At 47.6% G+C, this 19,750-nt stretch overlaps 1 protein-coding gene across 3 annotated transcripts; it reads left to right on the top strand.

Moving 5' to 3' along the window:
* The first annotated feature begins 15,559 nt into the window (after window positions 1-15,559).
* Window positions 15,560-19,109, top strand: BMP4 (bone morphogenetic protein 4). 3 transcript variants are annotated; one of them, XM_075753223.1, is made up of 4 exons: window positions 15,560-15,723; window positions 16,234-16,610; window positions 17,586-18,373; window positions 18,839-19,109. In XM_075753223.1, exons 1-4 carry the CDS (start codon window positions 15,695-15,697, stop codon window positions 18,899-18,901), a joined length of 1,257 nt encoding a protein of 418 aa, XP_075609338.1. In that variant the 5' UTR covers window positions 15,560-15,694; the 3' UTR covers window positions 18,902-19,109. The 3 variants fall into 3 exon arrangements, with proteins under 3 accessions (XP_075609338.1, XP_075609339.1, XP_075609340.1); XM_075753225.1 differs by having other exon boundaries at window positions 15,593-15,727; window positions 18,839-19,104; XM_075753224.1 differs by lacking the exon at window positions 18,839-19,109 and having other exon boundaries at window positions 15,561-15,723; window positions 17,586-18,592.
* Window positions 19,110-19,750: the final 641 nt, after the last annotated feature.

Below are 19,750 nucleotides of genomic sequence, written 5' to 3'. Positions count from 1 at the left end.
ATCTTTAATTAATTGTCTAAATAGAAATTAATGTCTATGCCTTCAAATGCACTGCCACTACAGATAAAACCAGCAGTAAAAATCTTTGTTCAGGAAAGATTTTCTCTTTCCCTGCTCTGGAACAAAGACACTTGTGATGATTTTGACCGGTATAAATATATACTAGTAGGAAAAGGGGCAGAGGGGACCTTGAGAGATCATCTATCCCTCTACCACAAGGCAAGATTTTTCAGGTCTGCCATTCCTGGCAAATCTTTGCCTCAACAGTGACAGAGAGTCTGTAGCTCTTTGACTAATTTACTCCAGTGCTCACCTGTCCTTCCTCTTAGGAAATGTGTCTAATGTTTGACCTAAATCCTCCTTGCTGCAATTTAAACCCATTATTTCTTGTCTTATACCCAGTGGACATGGAGAACAATTTATTACCTTCCTATCTGCAACAACCTTTTACATAGTTGAAGGCTGTTATCATGTCTCCCCCTCAGTCTTTTCTTCTCTAGACTAAACAAACCCAATTCTTTCAATCTTTCCTCATAGGTCATGTTTTCTAGACCCCTGATCATTTTTGTTATGGAAATAAACATCCTTTAAATCAAGTTCTGTGAATCAATCTTGTGTAGAAAGGAAGGGAAACAGAGAGGTTAGAGTTAGCATTGGGAACAGGAATCTGGTGGTGAAAGAAGTGAATTTTCTGAGGTCTATTGAGAGTACAGCCTTCGTTTCTTCTTTTGGTTTAGGAAGTATATTGAACAAAAAATTTTCTTTCCCCAAATTTCCTTGGGAATCTCTTTTACATACCTACTACCACGAGGAAGACAATATTTCATTTCCACAGGTTGTATGCAAAGTGGTCTCTGGAAAAGCATTGGGCAGGGTACTAGAGAGAGGTAATTTTTAATCTTATTGCATGTCCATCACGCAGACTTTCTAAAATCCATGTGCCTCCACCCTTGTTCTCCAACAAGTGATGGAGGTCATCTTCAAAAGGTAGTTTAAAAGTGGATCATAGCTCTTGGATATTTAATGCAATCAGAGACTCAACACAGAAGATGCCGATGAGTATTTACCTTTTGTTTTGGTTGTAATATTCTCCTTTATTACATGAGCTACTCAGAGAGCATTGGAAATACCATCACAACTGTTTCAGCTGCAAAAACATATACCATCCAAGGCTGTAGTCCTTCTGAAAATCTATTTTGTAGAAAGGAATGTTCTAAGGATTGCCACTATTTCTCTCGATAAGGGTGATTTCTTTGACAAGAAGGAGGAGAAGAAGACTCTTGCTGCTCCTACATTCAGCCGTCCATCAGCACAGCCATCTACCCGAGCCCAGAAGTCTAACCCTGATGTGCTTCCTCAGGTCCATAGAGTATAGAAACTGAGAGAAGAGAGAATAGCTATCCCAGACTAAGCATGCATGGAAGTGTTGGATCAGGATATTGATCCAGCAAGTCCTGAGTACCCTGCTCTAGCTGACCCTGCTTTCAGGAAGGGATTGGACTAGGTGACTCCAGAGGTCCCTTTCAGACTCAGTAATTATGTGATTCTGTAATCAGGACATTATATTTGTGCAATAGCCGATTTAGGAGAGTGCCTCACAGTTTAGAGCCAATGGCTGAAGATGGATTATTGTTAGATGGACACCCTGGGCCCTTTTGCTTTGGATCTACTATTTTGGGATTCAGAGAAGAATCTGAATTGGATCTAATGCTTCTTACAAAAGTTTCATCTCTTCTGTACAGTTGCTATGAGCTGGATCTTTGGCACTGAAGAATCAAGGAGTTAAGGAGACTACCACTGTTGACTTAAAAACTGGGAAGGATCCAAAAGAAGTTTCCTGTGTTTATACTCCTTTTTATCCTCAAAACAGCATGGGCTGGGCTGAAGCTATTTTAAGTGTTTATCTAGATTCTGGATTGTGGAGGACTCTGCTGCTAATGCTTCTAGGCAAGTGGAGCCTGCAGCATCCTTTTGTTCTTTGTGGTTTGGATGGGCAATGCATTGACTCGCAACTTCCCTGTTACTCAAAGGTAAGTGTGAAGCTGTGGTAAATCTAGTTTCAGATCAAAGACCTTGCATCCACATGATGTAAAGCATTCAAACAATCACTTTTCTTTTAAAAAATACTCTTCTGAAGGCTTTATGCTGGGTTCAGATATCACCTGTCTTTCCACAGCCTGTATAAATAGTAAAGCCAGCAGGAGCACCAGACTGCGTGCCTTGGCTAACTTGAGGGAAATGTTGTGTGCTAACATCTGATCCACATTCCTCATTAATGGACATGGAAACATGGCTTCATTGTTCAGCCTGCAGAACAATGAACCTATAAACACGGGACAGCATAAAATTTTATAGAGAGCGCTAAAGGGCCAAGAGCATCGTGAAGTGGAGTGCACTGATGCACTTGAAAAAGGAGTTCAGGAAGATATGTTAAAAGAGATGGAGTGTAGAAGCCACAGAAGGACAAGTTTCAGTCCTTGCACAGGAGATGCTGAAAAGGCGACAGGTTTCATGTTAGCTGGTGTGTGGTACCTACATGAATGTGAAGTAATCAGTAGAAAGTGCAAGTAGTTCTCAGGCAAAACCCTATTGAAAGGGCTGTTTTGCAAAGAAACTGCCCAAATGTTCTCTCACCAGAGAGGACACTGATTTGACCTGTCAGACTTGTTAAATTTCAGGCCTTGTCTGTGATCAAGATAGCTGAGAGTTCTAACACTCTTTAGCAGAGGTCCAAAATAAACAAGGTGTGGTGAAGAAAAATGCTTTTTGCTCTGTGCAGATTACTGGGATTGGTCTTCCTTTTGCTGTCTGACCCAATGGTAAAGGCTCGCTTATCTACCAAGAGCCAGACTTTAGAGGATGCACAAGTGCTTCCTCTAAGCAAAGTGAAGGAGGCCAGGGAGAATATTTTGGCTGAAGTGAGACACATTTGCTCTTGAGAAGCCAGTAAACACAGGCATTCCAAAAAGCAGTTTTGTTTTGATGAGTTTGGTCATCATGATGGGACTGTGTTGTAGTAATAGCCAAGAAAAGGCTCTGGTTTTAGATATTCTTATTTTTACAAATATCTAAGAAACTCTACTTCCCTTAACTAGTTGTAAATGGCATTGTAACAGAATCAGTCTTATAGCCATTAAAGACAGGCTTCCAACATTAGATACAATACTAAAAGTTGCACTTTTGAGATGGTCTCCATGTAATTTCTCCCATATGGACCCTAAAACCCCAGATGTTCTAAGATGTGTTTAGGGCCCTGTAAGAAGCAAGGACCATCGCTAATTAGCAAAGACCCTGTGCACGTGTTTAATTTTAAGCATGTGCTTTTCTCTCCCAGGAGTCCATAGGATTTAAGGACTTTAAGTGAATGGGTTTAGGGATATGCTTAAAGATAAGCATGTGTTTAGTTGCTTTTTTATACTGTGACTTTATTTGTTTTTACAGAAATAAGAGAAATGAAAGATCTTATTACAGATCAAACACAAATAAATATCCAAAACACAGCAGGGAGGCTTTAGGTCTTTGTTCAGAGCCCAATGAAGTCAATGGAAAAACACCCCAACACCTCCGTGGACTTTGGAGCAAAGTCCTCAGAGGACTGATGATGAACCCAGTACAGAAACTTGTTGAATACCTCATGTTTCTTTGCAAGGTTCCCTTATCTTGTATCCAGATGTTGCTAAGAAGGATTTTTATTGGCTACTGAGAAGCATAAGAGCAGCAGTTTTTCAACTCTTAAAATACATGCACATATAGATGAGGTAGAAATACTTTGCTCTGCAGTACCGATTAGGGTCTGTGGAGCTGTGAGTGTATTTCAGAAGTTTCTCGGTTCTTGTTGGTAGAACCATTTCTTGGTCCCACCGATCTTAAAGTGTTTGCACTCTTTCATGAAGAGCAGTGAGACAAGTGTGACACTTCCTAGGGTAAACGTTGCCTCTTTGTACAGGGAAAGGTTTATACAACAGGAACAGCAGGTTCCTTTAAATAGCATTCATCTTTTGTGCCTGTAGATCTCTATGGCGTATACGGCAACACCTGAGTTACTCATTTAGATTCCCTTTTCAGGTGTGCAGGGAAATAGCCACCATTTGAGAGCAATTTGATCTAAATTCAATGTTCATTTCAGGATGAGACAGTGCTGGAGATTTCTCCATTTGATCAGCTAAATTTCCACCCATACAGCTGGATCAAAATCCAGCTGAAGAAAAGGCTGAAGCTCTCCTTACTTCTGCAGAGACTGCCCAAGATCAGCAGAACCACCTGAGCCATCAGCCAGCAGGGAAAATGGTCATGTGCCATCTTGTCAGGCTTGTCATGAAGGTAGGTCTCATTAAATGTATGTGTTTCTGCCTCCTCCTTGGAAGTCATTTGGGTCACAGTACCAGCGTCATGGGATGAGTTTTGTCCAAGCTAGCAAGCAGAATGCCCATCTAGAGTCCCTGGAGAACTGGGAAGCAGTTGATGCTTGCTGAGCTGATATTGCTTCCTCTTCTATTATTGCTTGTGTTTACTAGGTCAAATTGACATTGGTCTGCAAGGATGTGCTACGGCCACATCAGAGTGCCCATCCAGAGCCTCTGGAGAATTGTTAAGCTGTTAGTACATGCTAAACCCACGTCGCTCCGTTGCCTGTTATTGCCTATGTTTGCTAGGTCAAAGTGACACTGATCTGCAAAGATAAGCTATGGTCACACCTTCGTTTTGCTCTGGAGGAATTTCCTCTGTCACTCCCGGCCTTATTTCCCCATGAATGAAAAACTTCTGGTGGTATCCACTGACAGTAGCTCTGGGATTTGGTATGCTGGGAAAGGGTCCTGGACCAACTGCTTAGCACAGTGGAGTTGTGCTGTTCTAATTTAAGTTTAATAGAGTAATAATTAAGTGATATGATTTGCAGCTTGGATGCTCACTGGGTGAGCCACACAAAATCCTTTTGATGTTTTATTCATATTTGATATCTTGATCTTTAACTGAGATCCCATTTTAAGGCAAAGAAAAAATGGCAGTATTCACCAAGTTCTAAAATGCGAAAACAAAACGTCGGATGTGGTCTTTCTTTAAGTTCATGGTTCAGAGATTGCAGGGAAAATTTGTTGAACCATTTCCTTCTTCTAACACCATAGCAGAGCCTTGATTTTAAATAAAACTAGAAATGTTTCTGTCAAGTGCGAGAGCTGTCCTTTCCTTTCAAAGCATTTCACAGAACTGGAAGATACAAATCAATAGGTAAATGTGCAGTACTGGTACTGTAATTATTATTTCTACTTTTCTTATCGTTATGATGATAGGAAACATTTCTTAATCGTTTCTTAATCATTATTTCTTGTACCCAGTCCCTGTCTTATATTTTTGTAGTCCTTTGAACAGAATCTGCAGTCCTTAGTCACATTAAAAAAATCCAATTGGCTAGAAAGGAAAATGTTAATTCTTCAATGAGTGGAAAAATACTTCTGTTACTTAAACGTAGGTAATTAGACTGAGGACTTTCTCCAAAGTAAATCTTGACAATCTAACAATCATCTTTGGCTTTTGCACTGCATGGAGTTTCTTTTACATTGTTAAATGCATTCCATGTTTCAGTAAATGACACCAGGCTCACCAGTAGTGACTGAGTGATTAGTTTATCATCCTCTTAGTGCAGCCATCTAGATCTTTAACTCTTTAAGCAGTGGCATTTAAGTCTTTAGAACACCCAGGATCATGCCTGAGGCTTTAGACATTCTCAATTCAAGCAAATCTTGGATATCAAGTGAAAATGAAGAAAGTAGGTGGATGCATTCTGATAACACTTTAAACAAGCCAGGTAAGCTAAATTGCAAATAAACACTAGGCTTTTTACAGGGGAAGCCAGTTCCCCTTTCCTAGGACCACTTACGTCATTAGGTGTCTGAGCAGCATAAAATTACACAGAGAAAATCTAACAGCATACAAAGAGAGTGAAGGGTGACAAATCTACATTTCCTAAGACCCAGGGATGGGGGCAGGTTTTTTTGGCTGGATATACTATTCTTTTCTCATGGGGCAGTAAAATGAACAGGTCTACAAAACAATGGATTATTAAAAAAAAATATGTAAGCTGAAACGTACTGTCAATGTCCTTGTGCTAAAATCTCGCCCACGCAGAGATGTATAAGTACATCAAGCTTGGTAGCAAGAAAAGTCTTTGGAGAATGAAGGGCCTCTACTTACTTTGGAAAAGAAAGGTGCAGGAGGATTTTCAGACAGAAGGAAAAGACTTTGACCTGTGAGCTGCTGACCAGCTGCGCCTGCTGCTCAGCACCATGGATCTTCACCTATCATCTGATCCTGCTCAGTAACGCGAGCCAGATCACTATGTGTGCCCTCTGCCATGGGAGACATGGAGCTGCTCAGCCTGCAGAGACAAAGTGCTTTGGGAGCTCTGTTGCTGGGAAGAATCTGAATTGCATGAACACAGCATTTATATGCCTCAAGCAACAGAACAGAGTCCAGCTTTTATTTATTTTTTATTTAAAAAATGCCTTTCACTCACTGGCTGTGGAGGGGTTTGTTTGGTTGTTGTTTTGGGGGCTTTAGGGTTTGTGAGGTTTTTTTCAGACTGGACTTCGAGTTTTGCTGGTTTGAGTGAAAGGAGGTTCTGCCCGGCAGTACAAGGGTGATCGTGTGTGGACAGGGAATGGATGATGCTAGGTGAGATAAATTCTCCATATCCTGAAAAGCATTGAGAGCGGATTGGGAACTACCTCTGAGACAGCAGAGCTGTGCACCTCCTGCCAGCATAGGCCGACTAGTTAGGTCTCCAATTTTATGGTGACTATTGCTTAGCCCCCAGGCTGTAGCCATTCTTAACCCTATAGATACATTCAGGCACCTGCTTTAAGTACCTCTACCAAGCAGAAAACATGATGGAAGTGATCCAGTTGTGCCATCCATTTCAAGGCATCTCCTCTGTGGTGGTCTCATCTTGGGCTCTTGGTGGCTTACCAGCTGGGGAACCTCTGAAAAAGGAATGGTGACTGTGCTGGTGGCTGCCAGGGGTCCCAAGAGAGAGAAATGAACCACACAACAGCTTTGCAAGTCCAAGCTGTCCTCATGGCACCACACTGAGAGAGATTCTGTCAGGCTCACCTTGGATGGCAACTATTTTGTGCTTTGGATCTGGGGTTTGTCTCCACTATCCTTGACTCAAGTCAATACTCATCGATTCTAAGTCCTCTTTGGCCTTCTCATGTTATCCTCCACTCTTCATCACCTATCTTAATCCACTTCATTTTCATCTTGCCATCCCTCAAGCCTCAAGCCCACTCAGCCTCTCCTCTGTCCTTCCCATGCTCAGCCTGCTCTGAACTGGACAGGCAGCAGGATTTCCTGCCCCGCTTTGCCTCTGCACCAACTGTTACCTGGGGAAAGAGTGATGGGAGATGAAGTGACTTGCTGAGGGCCTCTGGAGGCACGACAGATGACTCTGTGTCTTTGGCAGATATGGAGTTAGCTCAGTGTTGGGTCTTTGTGAGGAATGTTTATAAGCTGATGTCACTTTTATAAATGACATTGCAGATTTGCTCTTTGCAATATTTCTTCAAATTGGGGTTTGATGTCATTTGCATACAATACCTGGTTCTGAGTCTTGTTGCCTTATCAGGTAGGTGTACAGAGGGTGGGAAAAGGCAGCAGAGTCAGCAGGATGGAGATGGAACAGTCAGGAAGGCAGGGTGTGACCAGGGGAACAGAGGTCCTCGCGGAAATTGCTGCAACTTAGTTCTGCTTCTGCTTTCCATGACTCGAAGTGTTAACACCAGTGTGCCCAGGGAGCTGGTACTGGGAGATGCCAGAGTTATGCTAACCCTGGATCCCGCACGAATGGAAACTGCTGGTTCGGACCCTTCATCCTGAGCCTCTTGTTCAAAAATCCAGTTTTAAGCCTATTTCTCTTCATGTCTGGGTGATGCTGTGCACCTGCCAGCTGCTTCATTCTGGGTTGTCTTTGCAGACCAGTGCTAGCCTGTCCTGACACCTTGGTGCCTTTGGCTTCAGTCCTGTTTTCTAGAGTTGCACTTGGCCTTGCCTTGGCCCTTTGCCCAGACTGAATTTGCCTCCTTGGTTTTCACTTCTTTCCCATATCGGTTTTCTCTCCTGATCTGTCCTCCTGCTTATCCTCCGGGGTCTGGCTCTGTAAACCCCTCTGCTCTGGTGGACCTCTGTGGGGGTGAGCAACCCCTCACTTCCAAGGTCCCTTCATACATAAGAGAGAGATAAAGGATGTCTTCAGACCCGCTCCCTTTTTGCAATTTCATTTTTTTTCTTCTTCAAACTGATTTTTCGATATTCCTCTCCTAAAAGTCCTCCTTCTCTCTTTTTTATGAACCAGTTCCTCAGTTTTATTCCTCTGTAAGCTGTTTGGTGGCTGGTATTTTCAAAAATAAAATAAGTAGAACCTGCCAACGGCCTTTAATAGAAAGCTGAGTTTGCCTGTGGGATTAGACACGCACGGTACACACGTACAACGCTGGTTTGCCCACATCGTTTGGATAAGGTATCAGAGAGTACAGACTGTCTTTGCATTGAAGCCTGCAGGTCAAGAAATTGGCCTCCCTTCAGTTCACGGGCCGTGTGGCTGCCAGCCAGTAATCTAAAGCCCTGATGACTATTTCTGGAAAATGCTGGAAACCCACTTCTGACTACAATGTGTTTAATTCCGAGTTTCCAGGCGTATTCACTTTCGCTTCTTATGGAGGAGGTTTTGCTTCTGTAGTTTTTGGTATGTCCCACAGCAATGATTCTCTTCTGCTCTTCTTCTCAAGTGCGTGTGACAGGAGAGGGAGTCAGCCCAGGTCTTTCTCTTGTAGGTGAGACATGAATCACTGGGTGTCTTTCCACAATGGTTGAGGCAGCACAACTTTTCTTTCATGTGCTGTAAATGAGAGATTATACAGAGTCCCTGTGTCACGTTACTCTTCCAATATGTTCCCAGGGGCTGGAGCCCCACTGGAATGGTTTGAAAGCCTTCTGGTTGCTGGGTTGGGATGAGGGGACCTGTTTGGAACTAATGTGTATTTTTTGCTTTATTTCTGAGAAAGATGGAAAATGCTCTTGCTCTTCCAGAATGGAAGTTCTGACATGCCTTTAATTCCAATTGCCTCCTTTCCCCATTGTTTTTTTAATTACTCTTCACTGTTAAGCATATGCTTAGCCGCTTGGATAAAGTAGATTCCTGGTGATTCAGCCGGTGTCACAGAAGCATAAAGCTGAACTTAGACCTTCTGAAGTCCAAATCAACTCCTTCATCATTAGGCCAACCTTTCTTTAGGCATCCCAGTACTTGCAGCACTGCACCAAACCTGTCGCCTTTGAAGTTCCCAGGTAGCTAAAGGCCATCTTTAGGCTGCTGAGGCAGTGTCTGTGTATGATGGAAGCAGTGAAGGGGAAAATAGATAATTGCTTATGTAGAAAAGAACCAAAAATGAAATCGGGTTTCACTGCTGTTGACGCAAACCGTGCCCCTGCTTAGGTGCTCTGGGGTAGTAGTTGTTTGGGAGAGGAGGTGGGCTTTGATTCTGCTAACAAGCGTTGTTTGTTGCCCCAGAACAGAGCAAAGCAGGTAACAGTAAGTAAGAATGTCTCTACCTTGAAAATAAACCCAGCTAACACCTCACTCGTTAGCTTGCTTTATCAATAATACAACAGAGAGCCTTGCCGCACTGTAGTGAAGTAGGTCCCGCTAAAAGGTTTGTCAGGAAGGCCTGCAGGTTCTTTTAGCTCCTTCCTTCTGCTGTACAGGGCGTTACCCCTTGCATAAGGATTACACCTGTGGGATATTTGCAGTGAACTGGGTTGTCCTGACAAAGCCACTGCACCAACATGGACTGTTTTGAACTAGAATAAGCCATCAAGGTCCCACCTTGCTTAGGGTCCTGCTGCTCTTAGTATGTTTTAGCCAAATGTGATGGATACATGTGTGTCTTCATGTGTACACACATTTATGTACACATACATGTTTATAAAAATACGTATGACACTGAGTGAGAAGTAGTACAGTATCTTTACCTACAAACCCTATACAACCTGCAGCCTCGTATCTTTGTGTGAGGAGAAGGAACCTTTCCCTCAGCAGCAATCTCTTTCTTGTGAGAGGCTCATGCTCTGTTCATACACGATCGTTGTGTAAGGTTATTCAGTGAGTACTTTCCAAGAATGATCCTTGGTCTGATGATTATTTGTGAGCACGCGCTTTGTCACCAGGCAACTGGTACAAACAAGCCCCACCAGTTTATTATTGCTGGAGATGGAGGCCACAGGGCAACTCCGTGTTTCCTGACTGGGAATCCCTAGCAGGATCCTTCCTCTCTGCTTTCAGATGAGGATGTTCACAGTAATGAACTCAAAATTCAGTGATGTGCTGACATTTCCCAGCACTTGTGATAACGCCTACCAGTAAAGTCCTTTGCTGCTGCTGAAAATCAAATAGAGCTAGTGTGAACTATTTTTGCAGCAGTCATCCTGCTGTGCTTATTTACGCCTTGTACAAGTGCTTGAAATCATTAAAGCTTCTGATGATAGCAGATCTCGAGATACAATTAAAGGACAAAGACAAATGTCGGCACCGCGAAGGTGCCACGTGGTTGTGTGGAACGGTAGATTTGGCAGCATTGCTAGACAGTGAGGAAGAGCAAAGCATGTGAAATATCGGAGTCGCAGCCGAACTCAGACAAAGCCGCATATCAGCGCTAGAGACATACTGAAGTGGTATGTACGCTCAGGGAGCTGCCAACGCTTGTGGTATTCTCAAGAAGTATTCATGACTCAACAGATCCAAAATGAATCTGCTTATCTTAGATAGTCATATGGCCGTATGGCGTTCGTTAGAAGAATGATGGTCTTTATTAGTACCAGTTACAATTTCAGAGCAGGAGGAATGCGTTATCTTCTGGAGGTCCTTCTTGCTTCTCAGAGACGAGGCTTTGATTAAGTGGGGAGTAATGCAGTGTGGAAACAAATGTGTGCTAAAAGCAACGTTTCTTTCCAAAAGCTGCATGAGATGAGTGCGTATTCTTCTTGTAACATCGATCAAGGAAACCAATCGGTGTGTAGATGGTGTTACAACAGATGGCATAAAGAGGTGTTTCTAACACAGTTCAGGAGAATTTTAACAACAGACCATCAAAACGGCTCTACCTTTATTTTGTGAGTTGTGTTGCTGAAGCACTTCCCTAAGACCCAGGGCTCCTAGTTTTGATGCACTGCACAAGCGTCTCTTAAGGAACAATATTTAGCAGCAGAGTCTTTACACTCTCACAGTAGAAGATGGACAATGTGTGTGTGAAAAGCAAGGGGTGACATTTCTAGGCTGGCTCAGTCTCGGAGGTCTTTGAAAAGTGAAAAAATGAACATGTCAAGTAAAAGCAACTAAATATTCTCACTGTGTGGGACAGTCAACCTTTTACTAGCATTTGCAAAACAATAAAAATCATCCTTAAAACTTAAAAATAGACAAAGCAGACAATCCTACTGTTTCAACTGCTGTGTATCTGATTACCAAAGACTGCCTTTTTATAACTGTATTTTTTTAATGTTCCCACACAGTGTTTTTGTATGTATTTGTAAAAAAAAAAAAAAAAAAAAAGTTTGGAATAAAAGAGCAATCCTGAACCTGAGTCTCTTCTTAGCTCAGGAGTGAGTGGTTCTAGACGTGGTCCTGACACCTCAGCAGAAACGCACTAATGTAAAGCCGAAATAAAGTTCAAGCTGGGCCCAGCCCTGTGTTTCAGGGGAAGTATGAATTTCTTTATTCCAGAGAAGGTAGAAAATGCTGGTAGAAGAGGCCAGCTCTGAAGCGTTCCGAGAAATCAGGAAAATCTCGGAGTGGCTGTAAAAAATGTTCCTTTCACCATTCAAGCAGCTGCACTTGTTTTCATCGGTTGTAGTCCGGCTCTTTAGTGAAGAGCTACTTTGGAAAATGTAATCCCTTGGAGTTGTTTGCTCAGTTCTCTTTGTTTTAATTGACAAGCTTAGGCAGTTGAAAGGAAAGAGTAGGAGGGAATTGATCTTAGCACACTTATGGGCATCTCCTCCTGTAATTCATGTCACTAAAACGTCTCTGACATATGACTTTATTTATTTATTTATGGTTTTAGGCTTGTTTCTGCTCAAGCCCAAGTCTGGTGAGACGAGGATTTGGGTTTTTTTTTCCTAAGGCAGGTTGTTTGCAAACTTTGGAGCCCAAAAGCTGCAGCTGCTCTAAAAATAACAGAGGATGCAAGAACTGGTTTGGGAAGATCTTTCTCTGCCCAGAGTCCAGAGGCATCTCCTGAAATGCTGCCATTAAGGGAAAAGTTTGCCTTGTAAACAGAGCTGGCCTAATTTCTAGAGGTGCTGAACATCGACCTGCAGAGCCTCCTGGTAGGTCCTGAGCACACGAAACCTGGAAATGAGTCAAATGTTAGTGGCTGGGATTTTATCAGGAACACATCTGGGCAAATCCACAATTACCTGGTTGAAACAAAAGAGAGCAAATAATTGCCCCTCAGCTAGTGACCTCTGCAAGCAGAGCTGGGTACCCAGACTCTAGGAGACCTGCCAGCTCCCCGGACTTCTCACTGCCACCGACAAAACAAGTCTTCTGTCACAGTCCAGGTCTGTACATACATGAATCATCTCTTTGTCCGGCCATTCTTTGCAGGGTGATGTCCCCAGTGACCTGGTGCTTAGCTTCCAGAGGAGGCCAATGGTCTTGCTGTCCAGGTGCAGAGGTCCCCAGAAGTTTTTATCTCTGGGGAGATAAAAACCTGGCAGCAGAATCCTGAAGATGGCTGGGACTGGACCACAGGCAAGAACCACACCAATGCCCCCTCTCACCCACGCGAGATGTGATGCAGGGGGAGGTGCATCTTGCATTGAGCACAGACATAATGTTCTCTATTTTTGACGTGCTGGATCTTTAAAACACACAATGTTGTATCTACCGCTGAATTAAGTAGTGTTTGCTGTTCAAACCTTCCACATTTGTATTTTTAGCTCTATTTTGGCATTCGTTTTTTTGGTTGGAATATATAACACACTCGGTTGTTTAGTGTGCCTGGACCGAATTCAGTTACTATGTGTAACTCCACGGGCTTGAGCAGAAGCTACGTTCAAGGTGAATTACTCCCTATGGGGCTAAGGAAATACAGCTTCTGTAGACATGCATTTCAGCTCCCTCAGTAAATTCTACACTATTTCCATCCATGGTTATTCCTTTGTGGTTTGGGTTATGTATTTACATTTTACGGAATAAATACTACAGCTTTCCCCATGACTAACACTTCTTAGTAACCAATAAGTTACTCAAATACACTATTGCCTCCTACAAGAGCCTAAACCACACTGCTCTCCACTGGCTTGCTGTCCCTCGCTGGCCACCTCCTTGCACAGCGGCATGGTTAACCAGCATTACCTAAGCAACTTTTCAGATCTCGGTTTAACGGGACGGCTTATGAGAGCGAGCACTGGATGCCGTGGGACTGAATTCCTCAGTGACAAACGTTTCAAACGCGGCCGCTCTCTGATCCTGACAAAATCCGAGTGAGGTCTTTAGACAAAGAGAGTAACGTATCGCTGCTGCTCCCACAAAGAGGGAGCGAGTTGCTTTTCCAAATCCAGAGGTCTGTTTTAAGAGCAGTGTTCTACAGGCCCTTGCGTAAACTTTGTTTATAGACTGGAGTATTTTCAATGAAAATGTTATTTAACTTTAAAAAGTTGCACAGCAGCTACTCCAAAAATTGTTTTTCCTTGTTAAGAATAACACACAGTGTGATACATTTGAAATGGCGATAGCAATATTTCACAAATTTTGATGGATTCATAGTCCAAATACCTTGCTAACAGATGTTTCTTTTAAACTCAGAGTGCTATAGGAATAACTCAGAGATATTACAGTGTCAGCACTGCCTTTTATCTGTGCGTGTCCTTTCAGTGACATCCCTGGGCTTTTCTAATGCACGGGTCAGGTCTGAGCTAAAAAAAAAAAAAAAAGAAAAAAAAGTGAAATATTAAAAGAAGTCGTATCTGATTGTGTGAGTTTTGGGGCAGGGCTGTGAGGAAGCCGACGCTGTGGGCTTGCTGTCCATTTGGGCGCAGCGGCCTGGTGGTTTGTGGGAACGTGCTGGTTTATAGTCATCGTTCCTGAGCTGGCTTTTGGTTGTGGTTAATTGAATTTTGGAGTTCTCATGCCCACTCCATGACCACATCTTTTGGTCTCATAAATTAACTTTTTTTTCCATGGATGACAGTTTGCCCAACACAAAGGGATACCCCAGCAGGGCAAAGGGATGATATTTTAATGCTCTGGTGGAGTTCTCTTTATTTATCATGGGTTCGTTCGGTCTACTCTGTCTCTCCAAAGTACATGGCATCCATTGCTCTTCATTAGGGGGCCTTTCCCAGGAGCTACCTCCTCCACACCTTGTTCATACATCACCCCCACTGTGTCCAGTTGATGTGTGCTAATGGCAGACCAGTCTGTCCCCAAACAGCCTCAAGTCTTGGGAAGCCTGGCTCTCAGTCTCAACCCCAAAGCTGGCCCAGGGCAACGCTGGGGTTGAACTGCGGGGCAGGGAGCATCCTTTCTCCAGGACACCCCTGTCGTACCCCTTGGGAGCAGCCAGCTGTGGCCGTACACGGCCCGTGCTGGCTTGGGAAGGCGCCTGCTTCTCATCCAGGCAGGGGTCCGGGAACCTGGCCTGGCGGGAAGGGGGACGGGAGTTATTCTGGCAGCCAGGGAGGGAAGGGGTAGGAGAAGGATGAGACAATCCGGAGGGCGGGTGGGAACCCAGGGCAGGGAGCAGGGATAATCCACGGGCCTGGCAGCGGGCTCCCAGCCCCCGGGAGCCTGCAGGGGATTCCAGCAGCACAGGCCCCCGGGGCCGGGCGGGCGGCGTGAGCGTGGGAGGCAGCGGGGCTCTGCCGCCGTCCCTTTCTCCGTGGAGCTGCTTCCTACTCCCAACCGCTCCCTCCCTTCTCGTCAAGGGAGAGGCGCTTCCCGAGTTTCCCTTCTTCCCGAGTTTCCCTTCCCAAACCGGCCCCTCGGCGGGTCCACCGGACCCGGCACAGCAGCCGGCACAGCAGCCGCCCCGCGCCCGCTCCCCTGGCCCGGCGCGCTCGGCGGGGGCCGTGCGGGTGTCACGGCCGCCCCGGGGGCACCCACGCCGACGGTCCCCCCGGCCGTGCGGAGAGAGGGGGGGGTGGCAGGAGGGGGCCGCGGGGCCCCGCGCCTTGCGTTGTGCCGGTCCCCCGGGGATGCACCTGAGCGGAGCGGGGCGAACCCCCCGGGGGACCGCGCTAACCCCGTCCCCGCGCCCGCCGCCCCGCCGCAGCTCGGCCCCAGCACCGGCGGGGTCCCGACCCCCGGGCGCAGCCCCTCCGCCGGCCGCCCCCTCACACCCCACACACCCCCCCCCCCCGGGGGCGGCGGGCGCCGCGGGCCGGGAGCCTGGCGCGGGCGGCGGGGCGGGCCGGGCCGTCCCCCGCGGGGCCGGGCCGGGCGGGGGCGGGCCGGGGGCGGCGGGCCGGGCCGGGCCGGGCTGGCGGGGTGCGCGGCTCCACGTGACTGCGGGGCCGGGAGAAAACCGGGGCCGGCGGCGGCGGCGGCCGCACTGCGCCCGGGCGGCGATCGCGGGAGGCGCTCGGCAGCCGCTGCCCCGAGGCTTTCGGCGCGCTGGGTCCGGGCTGGCTCTCCAGAATCATGGACTGTGCTGATATGCCTTGCTTGCTGTCAGTGAGTACAGCCCTCTTCTTCCTCGGCTTCGCTCTTTGCTTTTGGTTTACGTTACCGTTCTTTATTTTAGGTTTTTTAAACTTTATTTTGTTCTTGTTCCCGTTTCTCCTTCCCGGGGGGGGGGGGGGGGGGGGTTCGGCGGCGGGGCGCGAACTCGCGTCCCCACGACCCGCCGAGCCGGGCGCCCCTTCCCCGCCGGGCGCCGGGGCCCCGCCGCAGCTTCTCCCCGACCCGGCCCGGCCCGGCGGGGCGAGCGGGGCCGGGATGCGCCGGAGACCCGCCTGCCCGTGGGGGCTGCCGGGCGGCGAGCAACCTGGGGCGAGCGGCTAATCCCTGCCCGCCGGGGCGCGCCTGCTGCCGCTCGGGGGCTTCTTCTAATGTCGTTTTGCCATTTATTATTCTTCTTCTTATTTTTAAGTTTATTCGGAACAGGAGGAGGAGGAGGGGGGGGGTTTACTTCTCATCCTGACTTTCCTTGTTTGTTGTTGCGTTTTTTTACACCCCAGAGACACCATGATTCCTGGTAACCGAATGCTGATGGTCATCCTACTATGCCAAGTCCTGCTAGGAGGTACTAACCATGCTAGCCTGATACCCGAGACCGGCAGGAAGAAAGTCGCAGAGCTTCAGGGACAAGCCGGATCCGGACGCCGCTCTGCCCAAAGCCATGAACTCTTGCGGGGTTTCGAAACAACTCTGCTGCAGATGTTTGGGCTGCGAAGGCGGCCTCAGCCCAGCAAGTCAGCCGTCGTTCCTAGTTACATGCTGGATCTCTATCGACTCCAGTCTGGAGAAGAGGAGGAAAGCCTCCAAGAAATTAGCCTGCAGTACCCTGAGCGATCGACCAGCCGGGCAAACACCGTGAGGAGTTTCCACCATGAAGGTCAGTGACGGGAGGAGGTAAATTCCCAGCCCGGTAGCGATCGGGATTTCCTTGCGTTTGGAAGCTCACAAATGCATTTAGAAGCAGGACGTTCCCGGCCCTAAATTTATGGGAGGAAAACCGCCCTCCCCAGCCCCCCCCCCCCAGCCTGCTCTGTGTGGGTGACAGGCGTGCTGCTCTGCGTTTTTTCCAGCATCCTGTGCTGAACCCGAGCTTGACCGTATTTTTGAGGTGCTTTTGCTTCTGTTGACAACAGCGAGTTTCCCTCGGTGCCTCTGCCTCGGGGTCACTCCCTGGGCTCGTGTGGATTTAATGGCTCTGGATCGGATGCGGGAGTAAAGTGAGGGCGGGATCTCGCCCCTGGTGTGTTTCTTTTGAACTATCAAAGCGATTGCTGCTTGGGTTTGCTCTTAAGAAAAAAAAATCCCCAAAAAACCCCTACTCGAATTTAATACTTACAGCTGTGTGTTTATAAGGTTTATTCAATAGGCCCTTGTAATCTGATCCAAATGTTTCCTAGCGGATGTTTCTTTTCCAAAGTAAATCTGAATTATTAATCCAGCCGCATCATTACTGTGTTGGAATTCGCTTCTCTTTCTCCCCCTGCGCCCCGTAACAAGGCACCTCTGTGCTCCGTGGTGCCGCGCCTCGCCGGGGAGATGATTTTGGAGAGATTTGCAGGAGGGGAGAGCGAAAGGGGAAACGTTTCCCTGAAAGGGGAGGCGAGGTGGGAAGGGGTGACCCGGTCCAGGGGCGGGCATACGGAGGGTGAGCGAGCGGCGCCGGGGCAGGAGCTGCTCCGGGTCTGGCCGGGAGGGATGTGCGGGGGAGCAGCGAGGTGCCGGTGGCTGCCAGGCAGGTGAAGCGTGGGTGCGTGCTTTGACTGCGCCGGGGGCTGTGGCTGGCTCCCCCAAGGCTGACGTGCTCGTTTGCTTTTTTGTACCGCTTCCCCCTCCCTGCCCTGCTCCCCTCCAGAGCACCTGGAGAGCGTCCCGGGTCCCAGCGAGGCGCCCCGGATCCGCTTCGTCTTCAACCTCAGCAGCGTGCCGGAAAACGAGGTGATCTCCTCAGCAGAGCTGCGGCTGTACCGGGAGCAGGTGGAGGAGCCGAGCGCGGCTTGGGAGAGGGGCTTCCACCGGATAAACATTTACGAAGTGATGAAGCCGCTGTCGGAGCGCGCTCAGGCCATTACGCGCCTGTTGGACACGCGTCTGGTGCACCACAACGTGACGCGCTGGGAGACCTTTGATGTGAGCCCGGCCGTGATCCGGTGGACCAAGGACAAGCAGCCGAACCACGGGCTGGTGATCGAGGTGACCCACCTCCACCACGCACAGACTCATCAGGGCAAACACGTCAGGATTAGCCGATCTTTACCTCAAGGGCACGGGGACTGGGCTCAGCTCAGGCCGCTCCTGGTCACTTTTGGGCACGATGGGCGAGGCCACGCGCTGACCCGTAGAGCCCGCCGGAGCCCCAAGCACCAGCGTTCCCGCAAGAACAAAAAAAACTGCCGCCGCCATGCCCTCTATGTGGATTTCAGCGACGTGGGCTGGAACGACTGGATCGTGGCACCCCCGGGGTACCAGGCGTTTTACTGCCACGGGGACTGCCCCTTCCCTCTGGCCGACCACCTCAACTCCACGAACCACGCCATCGTGCAGACGCTGGTGAACTCCGTGAACTCCAGCATCCCCAAGGCCTGCTGCGTGCCCACGGAGCTGAGCGCCATCTCCATGCTCTACCTGGATGAGTATGACAAGGTGGTCCTGAAAAACTACCAGGAGATGGTGGTGGAGGGGTGCGGGTGCCGCTGACCCCCTTCCCTGCCGCCTTCTCCTCCCCTTCTCTCTCCCTCCCGTCCCACCCCAGAACTGCTTGCTATAGCTGGACTCTTCTCTAAACTAAACGTTCACCTTGACCTTATTTATGACTTTATGTGCAAATGTTTTTGACAATAATGATCATATATTTTGACAAAATATATTTATAACTACATATTAAAAGAAAAAAATAAAATGAGTCATTATTTTAAAGGTAAATGCATTTTGTGTTTCACCTCTCAGGGTGCTGCTGAGGCTGTGCTGGCTGGGAGTGCAGCAGGGAATATTGTCTTCTCTCCTTCTCATCTTCTTCCCTCTTCTCCCCTCCCTGCTTTCCCCACCCCCCCCACCCCTTTTCCCCTTAAAGACTTTGCAAAAATTTTAGTCTTTCTATTTCTCGCCGAGGTACCGCGGATCCCCCTGTGCTGGGGCTGCGCCACGTGGGAGATGAGGGTCCCTGGAGATTAAGAGCTGCTTCTCCCGGCCGCTGGGAATAGAGCCGACCTTGCTAACCTGGCCCAAGCCTTTGCAAAGCAACCCACCAAAAATGCATTTGAAAAGAAGGTGAAGATTTACCTGAGGGCTTTATGCTAAACCCACTGGGTTTTATACCCTTCGTCCATCTTCAGGATTCCCCAGGTTTTAAAACTATTAACATTCCCCCCCCTCCTCCCTTCCCCACTGGAGATTGGCTTCTTTGGGAAGCTTCAAAGGTTTGCACGGGTCCTTTGAAGATCAAATCGCCCCATTACAATGCCAAAAAAAAAAAAAAAGATATCTGGAGCAGTTAAATATGTGTTAGCTAATAGCTACCTGTGCTGTGTCCTTTCCAAATTGCTTCCGAGCAGGAAGGTGATCAGAGCAGGTACAGTTGGAGGTACCTACAGCCTTGAAATCCCTGGCTCAAATGCATCGGACGGATTGTGTTTGGCTTGGAAAATAGGGAGCTGTGGCATGGTGGGGTGCGTGCGTGGGGCTCGTGTCCTCAGCGATGGTGAGAGTGGGAAGGGAGGGAAGCAGGGTGAGGGTGCATAATGGATTTTTTTTCTTTTTTTTTTTTTTCCCTTTTCCTTTAATGATTCAAGCTTTCCAACCCTCTGAAAGGGGCAGCTTAGTTGAAACCAATAAAAATTGGAGTGGAAAGCTTGCCAAAAGCCTTGGCTCCCTGAAGAGTGCAGGTGGACAGAGGAGATGGGAGCCATGAGGGGAGGCGAGCATGGCCCTGCGTTTCTCTTGGAAACAAACAAAAAAAAAACCAACCCAAAACCAAAACTGAAAAACCAAACCAGCCCTGAACCTCCTCTGTGCCAGTGAGGC

Source organism: Balearica regulorum, chromosome 5 (assembly GCF_011004875.1).
Source record: "Balearica regulorum gibbericeps isolate bBalReg1 chromosome 5, bBalReg1.pri, whole genome shotgun sequence".
Lineage (NCBI taxonomy): Eukaryota > Metazoa > Chordata > Aves > Gruiformes > Gruidae > Balearica > Balearica regulorum.
The sequence above is the reverse complement of the archived record's forward strand: the minus strand, read 5'-3'. Positions and strand labels throughout refer to the sequence as shown.